General features: G+C 45.0%; 1 protein-coding gene across 3 annotated transcripts in view; it reads right to left on the reverse strand.

Annotated features, from left to right (window-relative positions):
* Positions 1 to 3,060: 3,060 nt before the first annotated feature.
* LOC121853354 (proline-rich receptor-like protein kinase PERK2) overlaps positions 3,061 to 23,119 on the reverse strand; it is a 92,150-nt gene continuing 72,091 nt past the window's right edge. For all 3 annotated transcript variants that reach the window (XM_042347423.1, XM_042347422.1, XM_042347424.1), the window contains exons 5-7: positions 13,260 to 13,396; positions 12,083 to 12,222; positions 3,061 to 3,304 (exon numbers count right to left, since the gene is read on the reverse strand). In XM_042347423.1, coding sequence (XP_042203357.1) covers positions 3,076 to 3,304; positions 12,083 to 12,222; positions 13,260 to 13,396 — 506 coding nt within the window. In that variant the 3' untranslated portion in view covers positions 3,061 to 3,075. The remainder of the gene's footprint in view (positions 3,305 to 12,082; positions 12,223 to 13,259; positions 13,397 to 23,119) is intronic.

Genomic DNA, 23,119 nt, shown 5'->3' on the forward strand with positions numbered 1-23,119 from the left:
ACAACTGGTGTCACTCTACAACTGGTGTCACTCTACAACTGGTGTCACTCTACAACTGGTGTCACTCTACAACTGGTGTCACTCTACAACTGGTGTCACTCTACAACTGGTGTCACTCTACAACTGGTGCCATCCTTACAACATGTGACCAGAAATAATAGAGGTTAAATCATCTGCTTTCGTTATGTTCCTACAAATCATCACAACTTTTATCAATTCCCAGCTCATCACGTTAACGTTTCCCGTGTTGGGTTTTGTAATTAAAAACTGAAATTTAATATGCACTAAAATGCTGCAATAAAAACACATTCCCAAATTGAATCTCATGACAACTCTGAATACTAATCATTACGAAGTCTGTCTGTCTGTCTGTCTGTGTGTGTGTGTGTGTGTGTGTGTGTGTGTTTGTTTAGGTATTAATTGAATTCGTCATCTAGATACTTGAATAATATGTACAACTATGAATAAATCAATAACTCTTAGAACTATTATTAAGGAGAGGAAATAATTTGTTCTCGTGTGGGTGACGTCACGGTTACAGCAGCTGGCGTAGCGTAAAACTGAAGAACGAAAAACTAAATCATTCAGTGTTAAAGTGAGCTCGAGTACGACTCCCCCCAGCAGGAGGGATGACGCAACAGTTTGACTTGTTTTACCTGGTGACGCCAGGAGTGAGACTGGGCTCGTCCCATGCTCGGCTCACTCATCACTCCACACGTCTCACTCACTTATGTCTCCAGCACGTCACCCGCCTCCTCTTGTACCTGTGTATATATCAGTGACAGCTTGGTCCTCTGCTTGACGTCACGCACACCACACACTGGGTCACGCACTTCAGGTCAGGTCCATCGGTCACGTACTACAGGTCACGTTCAGAGGTCACGTTACAGGTCAAATCAAAAGACCACTCACAACTGTCAGGTCTAGAGCGCGCGCGCGCACACACACACACACACACACACACACACCAGAGTATAATACAGGGAACTAAATTAACAGTAGCTGAGGGCGAGGCTTCACACAACTGGGTCACGGCAACAGCTGGACTTTGATATAATCTGAGTATTGTCACAGATGGCACGTATAAATCTACTAAATACCGAAATACTCATAATTATTAAGTAAATTTACTACGATACTAGAAATGTGGAAATTCAGGAAAAACTGTAACGCCCCAACAAATATGAAAAAAAACTACATACAACGGTGAGCTACAGTAGGTGTGCTTCCACGCCGATGGTTCATAAACACACTCTGATTGGCCGACCACCAATGACGTCAAACACGGATTGATACACAACATGAAACTCGAACATTCAACAATAAAACAAGTAATTCTCCCTTCATCATAATACTGTTTATATATATATAATTTTTCTCCCTGTTCACAATTGTAAAAAAAAAAACAAATAGAAAATTTCATATATTCTCTACAGTAAAACCTATACACCAACCTACAACAAACTTAAGTTATCAACAGAAAAATGTGAGGAAAACAATGTGTCTGTTGCTTTTTTACTTCCCCGGTGTACACACAATCCCACCCTCCACAGTCCTCCTCCCTAACCCCACCCTCCACAGTCCTCCTCCCTAACCCCACCCTCCACAGTCCTCCTCCCTAACCCCACCCTCCACAGCTCCTCCTCCCTAAATCCCACCCTCCACAGTCCTTTCCTCCTCCCTAACCCCACCTCCACAGCCCTCCTCCTCCCCAACCCCACCCTCCACAGCCCTCCCTAACCCCCACCCTCCACAGCCCTCCTCCCTAACCCACCCTCCACCAAGGCAAAAAAACAAAAAACAAAAAAAAACACGAGAGAGAGAAATCGCAGTGATATCGAGGCAGCGGCACACAACACTGGCCAGACCAACAGACACAGTATGGAAATTCAGGTCCGCCAAGCTGACTCCTCTAGCTCTCCCCTCCACGATACACCTCCCGCACTTGCTGATTCTGGCTGGGATCAGTTGGGACAAGACCTGCTGGGACCAAGTTTACTATCAACCTCAAAGGATATATCAGTCAGTCTCTCCATACTATATCAATAACACTATTTCTTGTCTACATTTTTTTCTTCATGTAAACTCAGCCGATTCGCCTCGAGGCAGCAGACATACTATAAAAAATTCTTCTAACCTTTTCAGACAACGATACAAGGGTCAAACACCGCTTCTGCGTCAGGATTTCATTAACCGTATTTTTATTCCCATTACGGTTACTTTTGAGTGTCCAGACCGTCATTAACCGCCGGTTCAAGCTGAGCAGAGGGAATAAAATCATGTGTTTCTTGTTCCTTAAATATATATATAAATACCTCAGAGGACAAAAGTAACTAATAAGAAATAATAATATAAAAAAATGTATAAACTCTGATTACATTTATATAGGAATAAATTTAAAACACAATATAGGAAATTAAGTAAAAAAAACAAGATGATGTTAATGCCCCAAGATCCAACTACGTTAAGTAAACACGGGAGAACATGACCTTCAACAAGACAGTCATAACGCAACACAACCTCAGGGGATGACACAACAAGAAGAAAAGGAAGAAAAATGTCTTTGTGTATTATTTTAAACAGATGGAGACGTTATCAAATACTTAAGGAATTTACTAAAGACTAAACAGAGAAACAGACATGATAATCAGGGTTTCCCGAGGCTATAATTCAAAACAGGTACACTAGCCCCAAAGTGTATCTATACGGAGGAGGTCCGATCAATTTCAAAATGAACACTGCGACTCCTGTTGTCTCGGTAGGGTTGTCAAAATCCTTCGTCAACTGTGTCTCATTGTCTCACACAAAATCGTAAAGATATTTTTTGAAGCCAATACTGTACATAATGAACCAAATTTAAATACAACTAAATATCGACTGACGAAGAAAGACAACTTAGACTGAGGTAAATCAACACTCACACTAACCTACAGCTAAGAAAACATTTATAACACGAGGCAAAGAGTAACATTGTGTAGCCTAGTCTACTTATAACTCTCATGCAGAACTTTGATTAAACTTTCTAAGACATGCATCAGTTAGTGCCTAAACAACCACCAAAAAATAATACAAAACTTACAATTTCTTAGGTAAAATGTTTTGTGTGGCGAGGTGGTGGTGTTGAGGGTACTGGTGGAGGAGGGGATTGTGGTGGTCAGGGAATGGTGGAGTGGTTGGGGAGGGGGTGGTGGGCGTGGCGATGACGGAGATACTTCGAGACGCCCACACCGCCACCTTCCTCGCGGGCGTGGGCTGGGGCTGGTACTCCAGGCTCAGGTCTGTGTCTGTCTCATTCAGCACCAAACTACTCGGCGGGGCGGTAGAGGGAGGGAGAGGGGAGGGGGGGAGACGGGGCGAGACGGGGCAAGAGACGGGCGGGCGGGCAAAAGCACATGTGGGTTAAGTGCAGTTAGTAACCACATACAGTCGCCTGCAGTTACACCTGGTACAGTGGCTGCCGCATTTTGAGATGTGGCAACTCTGTGGAATACTTATCTAGCATCCTTAGCCTGGCTACTATAGTGAGGTTCTTTAAGGCCATTCCGGGAGTTTTAATACAATGTAACCAAACACAGAGGTGCCACATCTCACAAAACGCACCAGCCACTGTACCAGGTATAAGTGCAGGCGACTGTACATAACATGGGTGATTGGATTAAATAACAACTACAACTACAGCAATTTATGGTTAACTTATTTTACTTTTCAGTTAATAAAAACTCTAATATTAAGTAGTTAATTAAACAAGCTGTGTTAAAGCAAACAATAGTACTACGTTAAACAAAAATATATAACTAAATACAAAAAAGGTATTTGCAAGCTAATAAACAATAACAAACATTCCCAGCAGTAAACACCGCCATGCTGTGTGTTCCTAAGTTCATACAGATACAGTACATTGATGCCGAGCAGTTCATGCGATATCGTTCATGTGCTAACGTTCGACAGACTGCCTTTGTTTACACCAGTGAGAGTTTACTCCAGTAGGTGTACACTGATGCGAGCAGAAACATGCTTGTCTTGATACGGCCATGCAAATTGGTTTTCCTCCCTTTCGCCTTCCCACCCCCAATCCCTCCATTCTCCCTTCCTTACCTCCCTCTCTCTCTCTCTTTTCTTCCTTCCTACCCTCCCCCTCTTTCTTTTTCTCTCATCCTCCCTCTTTCCTTCCTTCCTTCCTTACTTCCTTTCCCTCCTCTCCTTCATTCCCTCCCTCCCTCCCGAGAATCGAGGCCTGATGCACGTAAAGTACTACAACTCTATGTCCAGCCAGGTAACATAACACCAGATCCAGCCAGGTAACATAACACCAGATCCAGCCAGGTAACATAACACCAGATCCAGCCAGGTAACATAACACCAGATCCAGCCAGGTAACATAACACCAGATCCAGCCAGGTAACATAACACCAGATCCAGCCAGGTAACATAACACCAGATCCACAGGTAACATACAACACCAGATCCAGCCAGGTAACATAACACCAGATCCAGCCAGGTAACATAACACCAGATCCAGCCAGGTAACAACACCAGATCCAGCCAGGCAAATATAATACCAGATCCAGCCGGTGGTAACATAAACACCAGATCCAGCCAGGTAACATAACACCAGATCCAGCCAGGTAACATAACACCAGATCCAGCCAGGTAACATAACACCAGATCCAGCCAGGTAACATAACACCAGATCCAGCCAGGTAACATAACACCAGATCCATCATATAAGAGCGAGGTAAGATTTATACAGCAGAAGGCGGAATATACGAGCCGAGAGAAAACCTGAAGGTGACGCCGCCAGGGTAATGAAGACACAGTGGCAACCATTACGTCATCACTACACTCCAGGGGTGACGGGTATGTGTCCTGGGTGATACATATGTTGTCCATGCCGCACTTTGTCCTTTGACCTCTTATGTGCATCGTAAAACATGTGTTATATATGTATGTTTCTTCAAGTATCAAGGGATATGTGTGATGTATCCCCGAGTATCAGTCTGTTATGTGTCCTGTATAACGGGTAAAGTGTGTGTATTAATGTTACCTCTCATGAGTCATCGGTGTGTCTTGGCCTGGTGTATGTGTCGTGAGGTGTGTGTATTGTCGTAACACCTGGTGGGTAAGTGACACCTGTGAGGAGGGGGAGGAGGTTAGAAGGGGACACACACACACACACACACAGAGAGGCATTCCAATCGTAGGTTCATACACTTGTACACCATCTTATTCGGGTCTCAATAATAATAGGTTTTCCTCAAGACATTTTACTCTCAAAACCCGAAAAAAAAAACGAAGAAAACAAAAGAAAAGAATAGATATATAAGGAGAAGGGAAAGACGTAGGAGAATAAGGAGAGGGAGAAGGTTTGGGGGAGGAGGAGAGGATGAGGAGGAGGAAGAGGAAAAAGAGGAAGGGGAGGACGAAGATGAGGAGGAAAAAGAGGAAGAGGAGGACGAAGAGGAGGAGGAGGAAGAAGAAAAATAATAAAGAAAGGAAGAACGGAAATCGGATAAGACTGGGCCAGAGAAGATGTGTTAAAATTTGGGGGTGGGAGAGGGGCAGCGGTCACCGACTGTTGGTATAACTTACAACACAACACAACACGCACAGAACGCAACACAACACGCACAGAACACAACACAACACGCACAGAACACAACACAACACGCACACAACACAACACGCTCAGAACACAACACAACACGCACACAACACAACACACACACGTAATAGAACATACCATTGTATTAACATTTAACAGAACACACCACAAATACTTAAGAATGTAAATAACACACACAACACAACACACACACAGTACATTAGACTTAGAGGGTTCCTGGCGAGGTTCAACATCCTCTGAAGGGAAGCCACCAGCAAGGTATCGTGTCTCTGTAAGGCGGAGAGCCGTCAACAGCGGACAATCGAGTGTATATAGACATTTGGGGCAAGAAATTTAAGGTTAGTGGGGGAGATTCTGAGGGTGGGTAAGTAAAGGTGGGGTGTCCTGGAGTAGGTGGGTAGGTGGGTGGGGTGTCCTGGAGTAGGTGGGTAGGTGGGTGGGGTGTCCTGGGGTAGATAGGTCGGTGGGTGGGGTGGGGGGGGAGGGAGGGAAGCAGTGGGGGGTTGACGACGCTGGTAATGTGTTATGTATTTCTTAAGGAATCAGGGTGTGCTTTTACGACTATACATACTGATAGATCTTTGTACCTTGCTGGCTGCCTCCTCCTCCCCCCACCCTTCCTCCTCCTCTTGTCCTGACGCCGCCTACACACACACATCACGAGGAAGGCAACACTCCCATGCCAATTACAAGAGGAATGAGGACTCACATCAGACACGAAAGAAGAACCAGCCAACCTTTCTCAACCCGTGGATCAAAGAGAGGACCCCAAATCCAGATAGAACTCGTCCCCCTCCTCCAGGATTAAAGGGACGGTCCTAATCCCCCCCCCCCAAATAAAAGGACATGATGGAAATTCCCTCAATCCTAAATGCATGATGGAAAGGACCTCAATCCTAAAGGCAGGATGGAACATTATTACTCTGTCCCTCTCCCTGAATGAGTAACCCCCCCCTGCACACACACATCACTGACGGAGCTCCTTCAGGATGTAGAGCTCTCTGGAGACTTGGTGACGGCGGAGATACAATCCTATCCTAAAGGACTATTCGACTCCTTCACCTCTTCCTTCTACTTCACCCCTAGCTCCTCCTGCACTCCCACCTCGTCCTCCTTCACCCCCACCAACTCCACCTCTTCCTTCCCCTCCTCCTTCTACCACACCTCACCTCATCCTCCTCCTCTCCTCCGTCCAAACTCTTCCTTGAAAAACTGCCTCGCTAAGTCTGCCAGGGCCAACAGCTCAACGCGAAAGTAAATTATTTTCCCATACAGCGGGAGAACAGTATTGAGTGAATCTTTAACCCGAGGAGCACCGTAAAGGTTGAAGCCTTACCCAGAACAGGACCAGAGGAAGGGTTAGCAGATTTATACCAAGGGAAGGATTAGTAAGGATTTATACCAGAGGAAGTATTAGCAAGGATTTATACCAGAGGAAGGATTAGTAAGGATTTATACCAGGGGAAGGGTTAGCAGATTTATACTGGGGGAGGATTATGTTTATACGTAGGTTATACGGAAGGATTGGGTTTATACGGGAAGTTTAGTTTGGGGTTGTGGTTGGTTTTTGTCAGGGGAAGGATAAGTAGGGATCTATACCAGGGGAAGGATTAGTAGGGATTTATACCAGTGGAAGGATTAGCAGATTTATACCAGGGGATGGATAAGTAGGGATCTATACCAGGGGAAGGATTAGTAGGGATTTATACCAGGGAAGGATTAGTAGGGATTTATACCAGGGAAGGATTAGTAGGGATTTATACCAGGGGAAGGATTAGTAGGGATTTATACCAGGGAAGGATTAGTAGGGATTTATACCAGGGAAGGATTAGCAGGGGGGGACAAGCCACACATATACCATACATATTCACGACCAATACGAAAGGTTGAATGACACAAACTCAGGTAAAGTGACACGCGCGGCCCTCAGGTAATCATAAGGGCATTGGTCTACAGTTAATTTGCATATTGGACTTATGAAAATAAAAAGTTAGGTGGAATATTTTCACGTGGACCAGAGGGACTTCCCCGAGGTCTGATGCACCTGTGTGTGTGTGGGTGGTGTGTGTGTGTGTGGGTGGTGTGTGTGTGTGGGTGGTATGTGTGTGTGTGTGTGTTTGATGGTAGCAGATGTTGACGGACACGCACACACACACACACACACACACACACACACAATCATTGTAACATAATAACGCCACAGCACCGCAGCTCTGATAGTCATTCTTGATACAACATCGTTTTCACTTGTAACAGCATACAGTTCCCAGGCTACAGATGTATTACAGCACGAGAGGATTACAACATCTAAATGGACTAAACAGCAAACTAGCAATATCACAGCTTCTGAAACTACTGCTCAACAGCCAAGGAACACAGCAGCTTCTAGATGTACAACGCAGCAGTCTGGCATCACAACAACCTCAAGAACAGAACAGTTTTAATGTACAGCCCAGAAGAATGGCATTATCACCTCATCAGACGACCACAGCAACACAAGAGCAACACAGCATAGAACAGCAACACAGCATAGAACAGCAACACAGCATAGAACAGTAACACAAAGAGCCCCACAGCATCACAAGAGCCTTCCCAGCAACACAAAACGGCAACACAGCAGCCTTCCCAACAACACAGACTAACACAGCAGCAATAACTCGCATTACGATCAAATTTGTGGCATCAGCAGGTGTGTTAATGAACGGGGGATTCCGCAGAACTCACCTGGGCAATATACTGTACTGACCTAGTACTACACCTCATCTATTTCTCCCTCACCACTCCCTCTCTCATCTCCCACCACTCTACTCCTTACTCTCTCTCCCCCTCACAACGTTCTCTTCTTCCATCGCCCTCTCTACTAATACTCTCACCGCCTTTTCCCTTTCATCCTTCTTCCCTCTCACTCTCTCAGTCCTCCTCCCCTTCCCGCTTCTCCCTCTCGCGGCCTAATGCTGTAAAGGACGCGTCAATAAGGTGGAGGACGGAGGTGACAACTTAACAGCTCCCGTGGTGGTGGCTGCTCACCGCACCTCCCCATCACCACCTGCCTCGTCCTGCACCTCCCTATCATCCCCTGCCCCGCCCCGCCCCGCCCCCCTACACCACCTGCCCCGCCCCGTTGGAGACATATGGCTAGTGTGCTTATAATAAAGGCTGGAAATACCATGAACCCAGCGCCACCACGGGCAAGTAACACCGCCTGGCGTTCGTCTCCACCTCGCAATGCAACGCTATTGGAACCTTCACCCGACGAACGTGCGCCAGCCTTCTGCCCGTTGTGGCGCTCAGCTGTGGCATAAATGCAGACATGTGGATGTGAGCCAATTTCTGGCACTTAAGATCGATTCCTGGCACCTGGGACTAATTCCTGGCACCCGGGACTAATTCCTGGCACCTGAGACTGATTCCTGGCACCTGAGACTGATTCCTGGCACCTGGGACTGATTCCTGGCACCTGGGACTGATTCACAACTGCTGGGATGAGCTGCAGCTTGGACAATTTCCTGGCACCTAGGGACTAACTCACACAGACTGATTCCTGGCACACCTGGGACTAATTCCTGGCACCTGAGACGATTCCTGGCACCTGGGACTAATTCCTGGCACCTGAGACGATTCCTGGCATCTGGGACACAAAACTGACACCAAGGCCATTGTATCGGGGTCAATTAACTGACACCGAACAAACATAACTGATAACCCCCCCACACGCACGCACACGCACGCACGCACACGCACGCGCACACACACACACGATGAAGCAGCTCTCACCTATGTCTATCGCTTCTTGATAAGGACACATGCTATACCCTGCCTCACTTGTCTCAGTATAAGGTCACCGCCCGTTCAGTAACCACCTCCCTCCCTTCCCCCTCTCCCACTTTATAAGAGCACGTGGCCTTTCCCGTGATGATGACCGTAATAAGTCATCCGTGAAATGGCTCAAAGTAGTCATCAGGTCTTCATTACATGGCCTACCGCGCCGAGCCTGCTGGTCACGTCTGGTTCTTTTGCTCTGATGTGGGGGTGAGGGAGACAGGGGGAAGGAGGAGACGAAGAAGGAGGGAGTAGACAGAGAGTACCACACAACGTTAGCCCCCACTACATTATCATACACACACAGAGCCAGAACACATATGGAAGAAAATGGGACAAAATTGCCGCCTCCTCCTCTCGTTTGACATGAAAACGAGGGGTAGCCAACGACCACTTGCTCCCATGTTCCTTCCTCGAGTCGCGGTGGCTCCTGACGGGGAAATTTGAAGTCCTTCCCGAAATATTAGGGGAGGAGACGGTGGGGGAGGAAAGAGGGGGGAAGAAGGGGGAGGATAGGAGGAGAAGGAAAGAGGATAGAAGAAGGAGGAGAAGGAGAGGAGGGAGAAGGAAAGAGGATAGAAAAAGAAGAGGAGGAGGAAGAGAGAGAGAAGAAAGGGGGGGAGGATGATAGGGGGAAGGTGGGGAGAATGGGGGAGGGAGAATGGGAGGAGGAAGGGGAGATGGAGAGAGATGGTAGAAATGGTTGGAGGGGAGAGGAAGGGAGAAAGGGAGATGAAGGGGAGAAGATGAAGAAGTGGGAGGAATTAGAAGAAACGGGGTGCAGAAAGACAGGGGGAAAAGGAGAGGGAGAGTGAGAGGGATGAGAAAAGGAGAAAGAGAGGAGGAGGGGGGGAAGATAGAAGGGAAGAGGATAGAAGGGAAGGGAAGAAGATGATGAGGAGGAGAGGAAGAAAGGAGGAGAAGATAGAAGCGTGTGAAGGGAGATGCAGAAAGAAAAAAAAGAGAGTAAGGAGAGGACACCACAATACTGAGGTGAGGGGGGAGGGGGAGAGGGAGGGGTAGAAGGAAGACAGGATGAGGGAAAGAAACTGGGTAAAAAAGGAGGAAAGGGAAGGGAGTGGGGGGGCTATCTCGGAGGCCTGTGTGGTTATCTGCCTTTAGGGGGACCAAGTAGGAAGGGGGGAGAGGGGGGATGTGGGGGGAGGGGGGGAGGAGAGGAGGGGGAGGTACACAACGCTCCAAAGTGCCCTGGCCTTACCACCACATCACCATCCTGTCACCACTATCACCACACTGTCACCACAATCACCATACTGTCACCACTATCACCATACTGCCACCAATATCACCACACTGTCACCACTATCACCACACTGTTACCACTATCACCATACTGCCACCAATATCACCACACTGTCACCACTATCACCACACTGTCACCACACTGTCACCACTATCACCGTACTGTCACCATACTGTCACCAATATCACCACACTGTCTCCACTATCACCACACTGTCACCACTCACCACACTCACCAATATCACCATATCGCCACCGATATCACCATACTGCCACCACTACACCACCATACTGTCACCATCGGTTGAACATATGCTGTTAGGTCACATGGGCCACAGTTCTAACAGGCCCCAACCTAATCACCAGACCTTGTTAGGACACGCTAGGAAGGACTGTTTAAACTTTAATAAGTGAATCCAAAAAATAAATAAAAATCGTAACATCATTAAAATTGATGAAAAAAAAAATATCGAGTTGTCAAGACGTACCTAAGCTTCCCCAACACCCGGTAAAGTCCCTTCAATAATCTACAAGTCTGTCTAAAACTCTAAATTCCTCCCCCCAATAACATGCACTAAATACTCCCAAGTCCCTCAAAATACTACCAAGTCCCTCCAAAATCCCAAAAACTTTCGCCAGTCCCGAAAAAAAAAAATATTAATATGCAGAGGAAATTTGTCTTTAAAAAGTTTAGAAATATACATAAAAAAAGGTATTTCCATAAACCGAGGGAAAAATACAATAAGTAATTTCATACACGAGGAAAAGTACAGTAAATACTTTCAAACTCCGAGAAAAAGTATACAAAAAATACTGAGAACAGTACTCCAAATTTATCTCTGTGAAGTAAGGAACCAAAAATTATGTATGTATGTATACATACATACATACATACATACATACATACATACATACACCCAGACAGACAGACAGACAGACAGAAGACCCTCCAAATACCCAGACAGGCAGAAGCCCTCAAAATACCCAGACAGACAGAAGGCCCTCCAAATACCCAGACAGACAGAAGGCCCTCCAAATACCCAGACAGACAGAAGGCCCTCCAAATACCCAGACAGAAGACCCTCCAAAAACCCAGACAGACAGAAGGCCCTCCAAATACCATGACAGACAGAAGGCCCTCCAAATACCATGACAGACAGAAGGCCCTCCAAATACCCAGACAGAAGACCCTCCAAATATACACAGAAGACCCTCTAAATACCCAAAGAAGTACCTACAAATACCTTGAAGAATCTCTCCAAACACCGAAGAAAATAATTCCACCAAGCAAGGCCTCCAACCAGACCCCAGACGTCATAAAATATTCTGAAGAAAAAAAACAAAAAAAAACCAGATGACATGGCCCAAGGTACTCACTGTGGCTGCTGTTGAGCCGGCTGGGTGGCCACACCGGCAAGGATGGATGGCGTCGACACAGACTTCTGCAACGTCAGACGAGGCGCCAACAATCTCGGCTTCTCTATGGGGCCTGAACTCCTCTTCTCCTGTAAGCACAACTGAGGAAATAATGTAATGTAAATACTGTAGTGGAAGCCATGAGGAATTTTTAACTCTCATGGAGTATACATCAATACATACTCTCTCTCTCTCTCTCTCTCTCTCTCTCTCTCTCTCTCTCTCTCTCTCTTTCTTTCCCTTCGATAATCTGTCATAAGTACCCGTTCACAAAATCACTGACGTTAAGATGCTTACGGCCATAACGTCATTCTCTTGTCACCCACCGTCTCCTCAATCCTCATCCACAATCTCCTCATTCCTCCTCATCCACCATGTCCTCACTCCTCCTCACCCACCATCTCCTCACTTCTCCTCACCCACCATGTCCTCACTCTTCCTCATCCACCATGTCCTCACTCCTCCTCACCCACCATGTCCTCACTCCTCCTTACCCACCATCTTCTCACTCCTCATCCACCACCTCCTCACTTCTCCTCATCCACCATCTCCTCACTTCTCCTCATCCACCATGTCCTCACTCCTCCTCACCCACCATCTCCTCACCTCACTCCTCACCCTCCTCATCCACTCCTCAATTCTCCCAAGACGCTAAACTACCTACAATTTCTACCTTCGCTTAAAAAAGAAAATTACTTCAGTTCTTTTATAACAAACTAACTTTATACCTTTATTATATGGCAAAAAATAATCTTAGTTCCTTAGCAATCATAGTTCCCTTAATACAGGTAATGCTCTTCAGGTAATGCTCTTCAGGTAATGCTCTTCAGGTTATGCTCTTCAGGTAATGCTCTTCAGGTAATGCTCTTAGCTTGTGTCTGGACTAGAGGTTACTATCAGATGTGTGTAAGTTAATGTGCCAGAACACGTTAAAGCTCTTAAATCAACGTGAGGTAACCTGTAACTTATTAATTAATGGTGATATATTAAACTCAGGGGGTGGAGGATGAGTGGAGGTGGCTGACGGAGTGGGTGAATGAGGAGGGGGATGAGATGAAGCATTGAGGTGGGGGGTGGTTGAGGTAGTGGGTGATGGGAGAGGAGGAGGGTGAGAAGGACGACAAAGAAACACACTAACCTGGAGGTGGACGTCGTTGAGAGAGTGAGTGGAGGAGCCGCCGCCGCCGCCACCATAAGTGACTGGTGAGGACGACCCCGACATTGACCTCTGTTTCTCCGCAGCTCGACGACACCCGCCATCAACACTATCGGAACCTGAAGGAGGGAGACACAAACACATTAACACATAAGACCCACAAAAGTTACCTAACCTAACCTAACCTAACCTAACCTAACCACGCCAACCACTATCCCCAAGTCAACGTAGGTTATAGATCCAGTGTAAAATATGGATGTTAGTGGTTTTAGAAGGCCAAGGCTCTCTCAGTTATAGGAAGGCCTTAACTCCGCTCTGAAAATGGTTACTAGACGTCATTGATACTGTTGGCACGCGTTGAATTGGATAAAAAATCGTATATACATTTTGTAAATTCTACGCGTTGTAGCTAACCACCTGATAGCATATGGATACTAGACTTTACTATTTGGTACTGATAATAACTATGAACACGATGACACTGCACCAATCTGATGTCAATAAACAGCTCAAACATGAGACATAGCCCACTAGAAGTACAGTACACTGTGTAGGGGATTTACCAATAGCAACACGGGAGAGAATGGTTTAGTGTGGTCATAAAGACATTGAACTCTTATTACTTGAGCCTTGTACCCCTGAAAATAAGTTCCAGGCACATCGGTACAGTGTTTCCCCTCGCAGCAGACAAGAACAGTGATCAAGGCTGGCGGTGATATAATGCCATCGTTTAATAGCGTCGATGGAGAGGCAGAGATCGAGGCATCAAAACTTGGAGAAACTATTGGATCAAGAACTTGGCTGACAACGATGGATGGCTCTCAGATCAACAGAGACAAATTCAGACGTAACAGAGACCAATTCAGACGTAACCGACCAATTCAGACGTAAAAGACCAATTCAGACGTAACAGAAACCATTTCAGACGTAACAGAGACCAATTCAGACACAAAGGAATACTTAAGAGGAAATTCCTATCTCCATATTCTACTTTTTAATGATACGTTTGTTTATAGATCAGGTAGAGAAACTAGTCCAGACACTAAGAATGTTCACCGTATCTGAGAAAATGTTCAGTATATATATCGGAGTTCATAGGATGTTCAACAGATAAACGATTCATAAATAAAACAATAAACTCGATTTATTCCCTCGAGGTTGACCCCTCCCCTCCGGATCAGAAACTAACGAGTGTTATGAAGGCTAGACAAGTAACAGTTTAACTACACGATGTCATAATGGAAGCCGAAATAGGTTAGGTTAGGTTAGGTTAGGTTAGGTTAGGTTAGGTTAGGTTAGGTTAGGATAGGTTGGACAGTTCGGAAGTTGGGTGTTGCCAGACGTACAATGATCGACGCTGACAGACGAGTTATGAGAGCTAATCTATCACCTGGCCTTGAGCGAAGGCCAGGTAAGCAACGATGGTCAGGTGAGCTACGATGGCCCGGTGAATTACGATGGCCAGGTGAACTACGATGGCCAGGTGAACTAAACTTAAATAAATAGTAGACTAACTACATAAACTACAAATACAGTAATGACTAAATAAAATTCTAATAGCAGTGTTTATCTACAGGTAGGTATGTGTGTGTGTGTGTGTGTGTGTGTGTGTGTGTGTTTACGGAGTCATGTAGAGACAAGGACGGTATATGTAGCCTTTTCTCCCGAGTCTTACGTACTAGAGAAAAAAAGACAACAACTAAATAACAGTGTCTTTGAGTGAGTGAGTGAGTGAGTGTGGACAAGAGTGAGAGACCATTATCATATCGTTATCTAACACACTCACCTCAACTATTTCCGTTCTGGCTACACGTATAAGAAACAGCCAGGTAAAGTCAACAGGTGGTGCTCTCATTTTTGAGCACGTGGGTCACCGGGAGGGGGGGGGGAGTTAGACCCTGGTGATAAAAGGGGTGTTCTTGGACCCCATACTGAATACCGATAAACCTGTCTGATAATTATGAGTTGTCATTCAGCGATACGAGACAGCAGGTGAAGAATGACAGGTGACAGGTGAAGAATGACAGGTGAGACGTGAAGAATGACAGGTGAGAGGTGAAGAATGACAGGTGAAAGGTGAAGAATGACAGGTGAGGTGAAGAATGACAGGTGAAAGGTGAAGAATGACAGGTGAGGTGAAGAATGACAGGTGAAAGGTGAAGAATGACAGGTGAGAGGTGAAGAATGACAGGTGAGACGTGAAGAATGACAGGTGAGACGTGAAGAATGACAGGTGAGACGTGAAGAATGACAGGTGAGAAGTGAAGAATGACAGGTGAGAGGTGAAGAATGACAGGCGAGAGGTGAAGAATGACAGGTGAGAGACAACACGAAATCCCCCTCACATACACCTGCCTGTAGTCCCCCCACCTTGCAGCACGGATAACAGCAGAGGCACAGGTAAGGTGAAGTCCCATCGTCCACCTAACACCTCTCCCATACGTAACGTTCCAAAACCTCCTGCAAAATGTCTAACAACTACCCCCCTTCAATAATGATCAACCAGCTTCAAACAGCGACCATAACGAGGGTACTTGGGGGCGAGATGGGTGGGATGACTGTATGTTGTGGCACTGCAGGTCACACAGGCACCAGTCTTATTGGCCTCCTAACCTAACCTAACTGGTATCCATCCGACTAACCAAGCAGTGTAGTGTCTGTGTTCCAGCGCCTCTGCCTAACACGATACGCACTGTGGTGGTAATTTCCCTTCGTTAATTTATTTGGTGACAGTTTGTGCCTGCCAGTAATTGAACTATATATTAAGTTTTCCCTGCCACCAACATTCATTTACGAGAAAAAAAAATTTAATTCTCATTCCCAGGACCATTTACTTGACACGGGGCCATTTTATCGGACCATGGTGTATATTCCCACATAAAAAAAAAATTATTTCACTCTATAAAACATATTTAATCGTGTGTGTGTGTGTGTGTGTGTGTGTGTGTGTGTGTGTGTGTGTGTGTGTGGGTAATGTTTGTGTGTGTGTCATTAACTAACACAGGTATGTCATCATCTCATTAACACGGTCATACTCCAGGTAATGTCTTAATAATTTAACATACGAACGTCCTAAGGAAAGATATGCTGTTAGTTACGTCAGACTACATTGTTTTGGTCGTACACTTTCCCATAAACAACATCAGAACTCTTGACGCAACGATAACAGTGAACCTACACAGTGAATCAGCATTTATGGCATTTTCATAATCATGGCATCCGCATAAAATAAATCCACATACACAGGGCATACACAAAATAAATTCACATACACAGGGCATACACAAAATAAATTCACATACACAGGGCATACACATAAAATAAATCCATCAACACGGTACATATACACACACAATACAAACACACACACACACACACACACACACTAAAACGTAATGGCTTCTGTCCATGTGAAGACCAGCATTGTCATTCCCGGTGTGGAGTTACGGTCCCATTAGAGGTTTGAAGCGGTTGGTAGCCCTGGTAATGTAGGTTGGAGCGGTTGGTAGCCCTGGTGATGTAGGCTGGAGTGGTTGGTAGCCCCGGTGGTGTAGGCTGGAGTAGTTGGTAGCCTGGTGATGTAGGCTAGAGCGGTTGGTAGCCCTGGTGATGTAGGCTAGAGCGGTTGGTAGCCCTGGTGATGTAGGCTAGAGCGGTTGGTAGCCCTGGTGATGTAGGCTGGAGTGGTTGGTAGCCCTGGTGAGATAGGCTGGAACACCGTACATCCACACAAACAGTACATCCACACACAAACAGTACATCCACACACAACAATATATCCACATACACAACAATATATCCACACACACACACACGGTACACCACACAAAATGGCGCTCACCCCCCCAAAAAAAAGTCGACCCGTTCCCCCCAAAAAAAATATATGTCTGATTTTATCTCCTCAACAGCCACTGTCTTCCTTCCATCCTATCCTTCCTTCTCGACCAACTAATCGGAAGTAATTTAATCATGATCAATCAGCAAGGTGTCTAGAGGGATAGAAAGGAGGAGGAGAGGGATGAAGGGAGGAGAGGATGGAGAGGAGGAGGGAGGGGTGGACAGGGAAGGAGGAAGGAGGGAGGAGGAGGTGAGGGAAAGGGGAGAGGGAGGAGGGGGTAGGGAAGATGAAGTGAGGAGGGAGGGAGGAGGGTAGGGAGGAGGGAGGTGGGGAGGAGGGAGGAGGTGGGGGAGGAGGGAGGAGGTAGGAGGAAGGGAGGAGGAGGAGTAGGGGAGAATTGGGAAATGGGGAGGAGGTGGGGAGGAAGGAGGGTGGGGAAGGAGGCGCTGGTGGGGGACGAAGAGGAAGAGGGGAGGAAGAGGAGGCGAGAAGAGGAAGATGACTCAACGCTAATAAAAGATGCGTCTTTTTATTGGCACTAATTCACGCGCCCTCCCGATGATAGCACGAAAGTTACTGTTTAATTGAAATGGCTGTCCGAGTGTAGTTATCTAAGTGATTATTTAAAGGAATTAACATAAATAAAGCCATAAAGCACCATTTTCAACCACCACGTACAGTAGGGGTTCAAAGGTTCACTCGGGGTTCAAAGGTTCACTCGGGTTTCAAAGGTTCACTCGGGCTTCAAAGGTTCACTCGGGCTTCAAAGGTTCACTCGGGGTTCAAAGGTTCACTCGGGATTCAAAAGGTTCACTCGGGGTTGAAAATGAAGCAGCGTCGAACCCCAAACGAGATGCAACACTCAGGGTAAGTCAGTTCGGAGACTCATTCCCGTGTTTCAGTTTCACCAACGAGAATGAACTTTTGTCCCCTAACTGTACTGTTAGTTTGGAAGAGTCTAAAATCGGTCATAAAAAAAATCACGCACAAACAGAAAACACTCTCACTTAACGGGAGTATAATTTATGGTAATGAGGTCACTGGCTTGATGTTACATTACTGACGATCGGTTTAGTAAAAAAAAAAAGTAAAAAAAAAATATAAAGTAAAAAAGATGTTAAAAAAAGTAAAAAACAAAGTAAAACAAAAATATAAAAAGTAAAAAAAAAGATTAAAAAAGTAAACCAAAAAAATATGAAAACACTCGATCCTTCTATTTTTTAAAGGAATAATGACGAACCACAGACAGTAAACAGACGAGGAGCTTCTGGTGTTGTACAAGGTGAAGACTTACACCGAGAAACAAGCTATTATCCTTCTTTCTCTGCCTTGTAAAGCATAATGCCACCTTTTTCTCCAACAAGTAAGGTATGATGGCCTGAACAATGTCGCTGAGACTATTGAACACCCAACTGGAGTCTTAACATAGTCCCATACACCAATAGTAGTTTTAATGTACTGTTCAAAATTCCCCACAACATCTCTTTTTGACGATATCTAACACCTGCTTGAATGCCATGAGAGTGAGAAGGACTGGGATTTAATGATCTAATAAATGAGATTTTCTATATATTAAATAATCACACATATATGACCCTAATGTAATGAGAAATATCGCCAACCACAACAAAAGGAATTGGCTTCTACACAGACGTAATGGCCGCAATAGCCCCGAGTCCTACGGCGCTACAGAGACAAAGGGAACATATGGATTATATCGAGGGTAACATCTCCGCAGTAGTAAAGTGCCATAGACGGAGAGGGCCGGACAGACAGATGGACAGAAAGACAGAGAGATGGACAGAAAGACAGACAGACAGAGACAAAACAAAATTCTCTTTCCCCCGTTGCTCGCCTCTGACCCGCACAGGGGTAATAAGCCATCAATAATCCTACTGTCATTATATATCAATCCAATAAACCCCATTACCATAAATTAGAGTAATTATGAGAAAATTCTTCAGCTGTATGTGAGTCTTGGTGAGATTCCAGTTTGGTGTGTTTGTAATGACCTCTTGTGGTGACCTCTTGTGGTGATCGTCCGGTATGTTTGTAGTGAACCTCTTGTGGTGATCGTCCGGTACTGTGGGTCACCAGAGCTCAAGAAAAACTAAAAGTACGAAGGTAATACCAGGTATATACTGCGTTTATCAATTTACTAATCTAGTGTGTGTGTGTGTGTGTGTGAAGAGAAGAGAAGAGAAGAAGCAGACACACAATTAACATACAAACCTCACAATAACAACAATTAAAAAACAATCACATAATCTGCTCAAAATCAAATCCAGCCATCCTAAAAATAACGTAAATCACCCATAGGTAGAGTTGTTTACAGGTAGACACGAACCTACGAGTGTAAACAAACGCTAACACTTAACAGCATAGGTAGTACGAGTCGCTCAATATTTAACTTGCACTTTTAACATGTTTACCTCTAACATATTTGTCAATCTCTCGACCAAATCAAGTTTACATGACACACAACTAAAATGATGGGAAAAATAACTAAATTTTTTTCCCAGATCCATAATTTATCACGTTGAACAAATATTTAGGGGAATTGGTGTGGAGTTCATCAATATGTTTTATAGAATGCTTGGAGATTAGGTGACCCGGCTTATTTCACCTGGGGATTAAATACTCTTATGGTTTAACCTAACCTAAACTAACTTAACCCAATGTAAACTAGCTTAACTTAATCTAACATAAACCTAACAAACTTAACCTAACCTAACAAACTTAACCTAACCTAACAAACTTAACCTAATCTAACCAAATTAACTAAACCTAATCTTACATAAACTTAACCAAACACAAACTTAACCCAACGTAACCTAACATTAACCTAACCCAACAAACTTAACCTAATATTAACCAAACAAACTTAACCTAACCAAACCTACCCACCCCCCTCCCCCCAATGTAGTTTTAGGGTGTTAAATCATCAGGTGAAATAAGCAAGGGGGGTGTGGGGTGCCTAATCTACACGTGACCTCATTTTACTCTGGGGGCGGACAGGTATTGAACGATAAATTAAATAGAAAGAGTAAACAGGTTTCAGTTTGCTTTTGTTACATCAAGGGCATTACCGTGTTATTCTCCTCTCTGATTTATAGCAAGAATTAAAGCCGATTACTGATAGAATTTTTACTACTGATTTGTGTGGGAAAATAATGTGTTGAGGCGGCGGAGGTTGAAACAGGGAGTGGGTGTAGTAGGCGTTATGATACACAGGGAGTGGGTGTAGTAGGCGTTATGATACACAGGGAGTGGGTGTAGCAGACGTCATGATACACAGGGAGTGGGTGTAGCAGACGTCATGATACAGGGAGGGTGGTGTAGCAGACGTCATGATGTTACAGGGAGGGGTGTAGCAGACGTCATGATAGCCACAGGAGTGGGGTGCAGCAGACGCCGCGATACAGGAAGTGTGGCAGACGTCAAGGATACAGGGCAGCAAGACAGGAAGTGGGTAGCAGACGTCATGATGTACAGGCGCGGTGACGTCATGATACACAGGGAGTGGGTGTAGCAGACGTCATGATACACAGGGAGTGGGTGTAACAGACGTCATGATACACAGGGAGTGGGTGTAGCAGACGTCATGATACACAGGGAGTGGGTGTAGCAGACGTCATGATACACAGGGAGTGGGTGTAGCAGACGTCATGATACACAGAGAGTGGGTGTAGCATAATAAAGATCACTTAACATAGTATATATTAAGTATTTACGTTCTTGTCACATCAGAAATACCGTGAGAGAGAGAGAGAGAGAGAGAGAGAGAGAGAGAGAGAGAGAGAGAGAGAGAGAGCTGCAGCACCGTCATCAACATCATCATACAGCCATTTACCAAAGTTAAATTAGTATCCCCAACAAAAAGTGAATTTTTTTCCCTTCACATTTTGATGGTGAGGGACAGAGCTCTTTCCCTTGGCACCAGTTTTATCCCCATGGTAAAAGAGACAGACAAAGAGAGATAGAGAGAACAAAAGAAAGAGAGAGAGAGAGAGAGAGAGAGAGTGGTATTTCGGTTTCTGATTTATTTCAACTCTCTCCCGCTGGTTTAATTCTTTATTATGTAAATTTTAATCAACATAACTCAAAAGAGACAATTTTTCCATTTCAAAAGGCCACGAAAGAGGTCACCTTGCACTATACCTCAATATGTAACCCATTCTCTGTGCTGTGAATGGACGATCTTCGCCTGTAATGTTCCAATTTAAAGTTTTTAATGCGTGGCTGTTTGTAAGGCCAGAAGAGGGTCATTAGCGTTTTAGGTCGGGGGGCAGTTTTAGGTCGAGGGCAGTTTTAGGTCGAGGGGGCAGTTTTAGGTCGGGGGGGCAGTTTTAGGTCGGGCGGTTTTAGGTCGGGGGGGGCAGTTTTAGGTCGGGGGGGCAGTTTCAGGTGGGGGGCAGTTTCAGGTGGGAAGGGGCAGTTTTAGGTCAGGGGACAGTTGGAGATCGAGGCAGTTTTAGGTCGGAGGACAGTTGGAGATCGAGGGGGCAGTCTTAGGTCAGGGCAGTCTTAGGTCGAGGGCAGTTTTAGGTGGGGGGGCAATTTTAGGTCGGGGGGGCAGTTTAAGGTCAGGGAACAATTTTTAGTTCAGGTGGCAATTTAAGGTCAAGGGAAAAGTTTAAAACCAGGCTACATATAAGACCAAAACCAATATTAAAAAGAGTATCCCTGATAAATAATTCACGCAGGTTTATACAATTTCACAACAGAGAAAAACAACACAAATTAAACACCATCGCTGTCCAATATACAGTAAATATCTTGGTTCAGGTGACTATATAAAAGTGTGGGTGATCTGGCGGGGGCCCCGTTACTACACAAATGCATTAGTTCTGTTACGAAAACACAATTCTTTATTCTCGCTTCAATGCCATAATACACAACTCCATTCATTAGTATTTAAATTATTTTTTCTATTATTTCAGAATATTTTGTTATAATAAGGCTTTTGTTTTTCCGTGTCAAATTTTGATATAAGATAACATTTGCCGTAATTCCACAACGGGGAATGATTTATTAAGCTATCAAATAATGAATAGCACATCGAACGCTATTTGCTCTAGACAAAAACGCCGGTCACACATATTTAATCTGTATGGGAAAAACTCGGGAGATAATTTATTCAGAGACGAGGTAATTAAAAATGGATAACCGGGATTTATTTTGGAGTGTCGCTGCTGATAGATTACGGCATAGTGGTGGAAGGAATTAAATATATAAGGTAGGAAGGAAGATTATTCTTAAACGTGTCGAAGATAACAGTGTGTGTGTGTGTGTGTGTGTGTGTGTGTGTGTGTTAAGCATCTCTCTCTCTCTCTCTCTCTCACAAAAAATGGTAGTAGGGGTGGGGAGGGGTTGGGTCTTTCAATCCCCCCCCCCACCCCACCCCACCCCAAAAAGTAAAAATCCAACGTAAAAATATAATAGGAAAATATTTCATAAAACATCAATCAAAATTCCTTCAAGTTTTTCACCCAAGTATTGAAAAAAAGAAAAAAAAAATCTTTCTAAACAAAAAGTAAAAAAGCCAAGGAGTAAAAGTCATTTCGCCTAAAACTGAAAAGGGGAAAAAAAAACTCGAGCGAGGAGACTCCGAGGGGGGCAGTCATCCATGCACGTCTCGAGATAAACCATTTTACTCTCACTTGAAACAAAATTCACCTAAAACAGTTTTGCTCACGTTCCATCGGTTGCCGACTGTTGGATTGGAAATTCCTTTTGCTACACTGAGTCGGTCTGTGTGTCTGTCTGTCTGTCTGTCCGGGAGCCGCTGTATTTAGGTACTGTAATGGGTAAGTGTAGTAGTGATATGTGGCACTGTTGTGGGTAATGTTGTGGCTCTGTTGTGGGTAATGTGACTGTGGCTCTGTTGTGGGTAATGTGGCTCTGTTGTGGGAATGTTGTGGGTTCTGTTGTGGATAATGTGACTGTTGTGGGTAATGTTGTGGCTCTGTTGTGGGTAATGTTGTGGCTCTGTTGTGGGTAA

This window comes from Homarus americanus, unplaced genomic scaffold (assembly GCF_018991925.1).
Source record: "Homarus americanus isolate GMGI-L3 unplaced genomic scaffold, GMGI_Hamer_2.0 scaffold21021, whole genome shotgun sequence".
Classification (NCBI taxonomy): Eukaryota; Metazoa; Arthropoda; class Malacostraca; order Decapoda; family Nephropidae; genus Homarus; species Homarus americanus.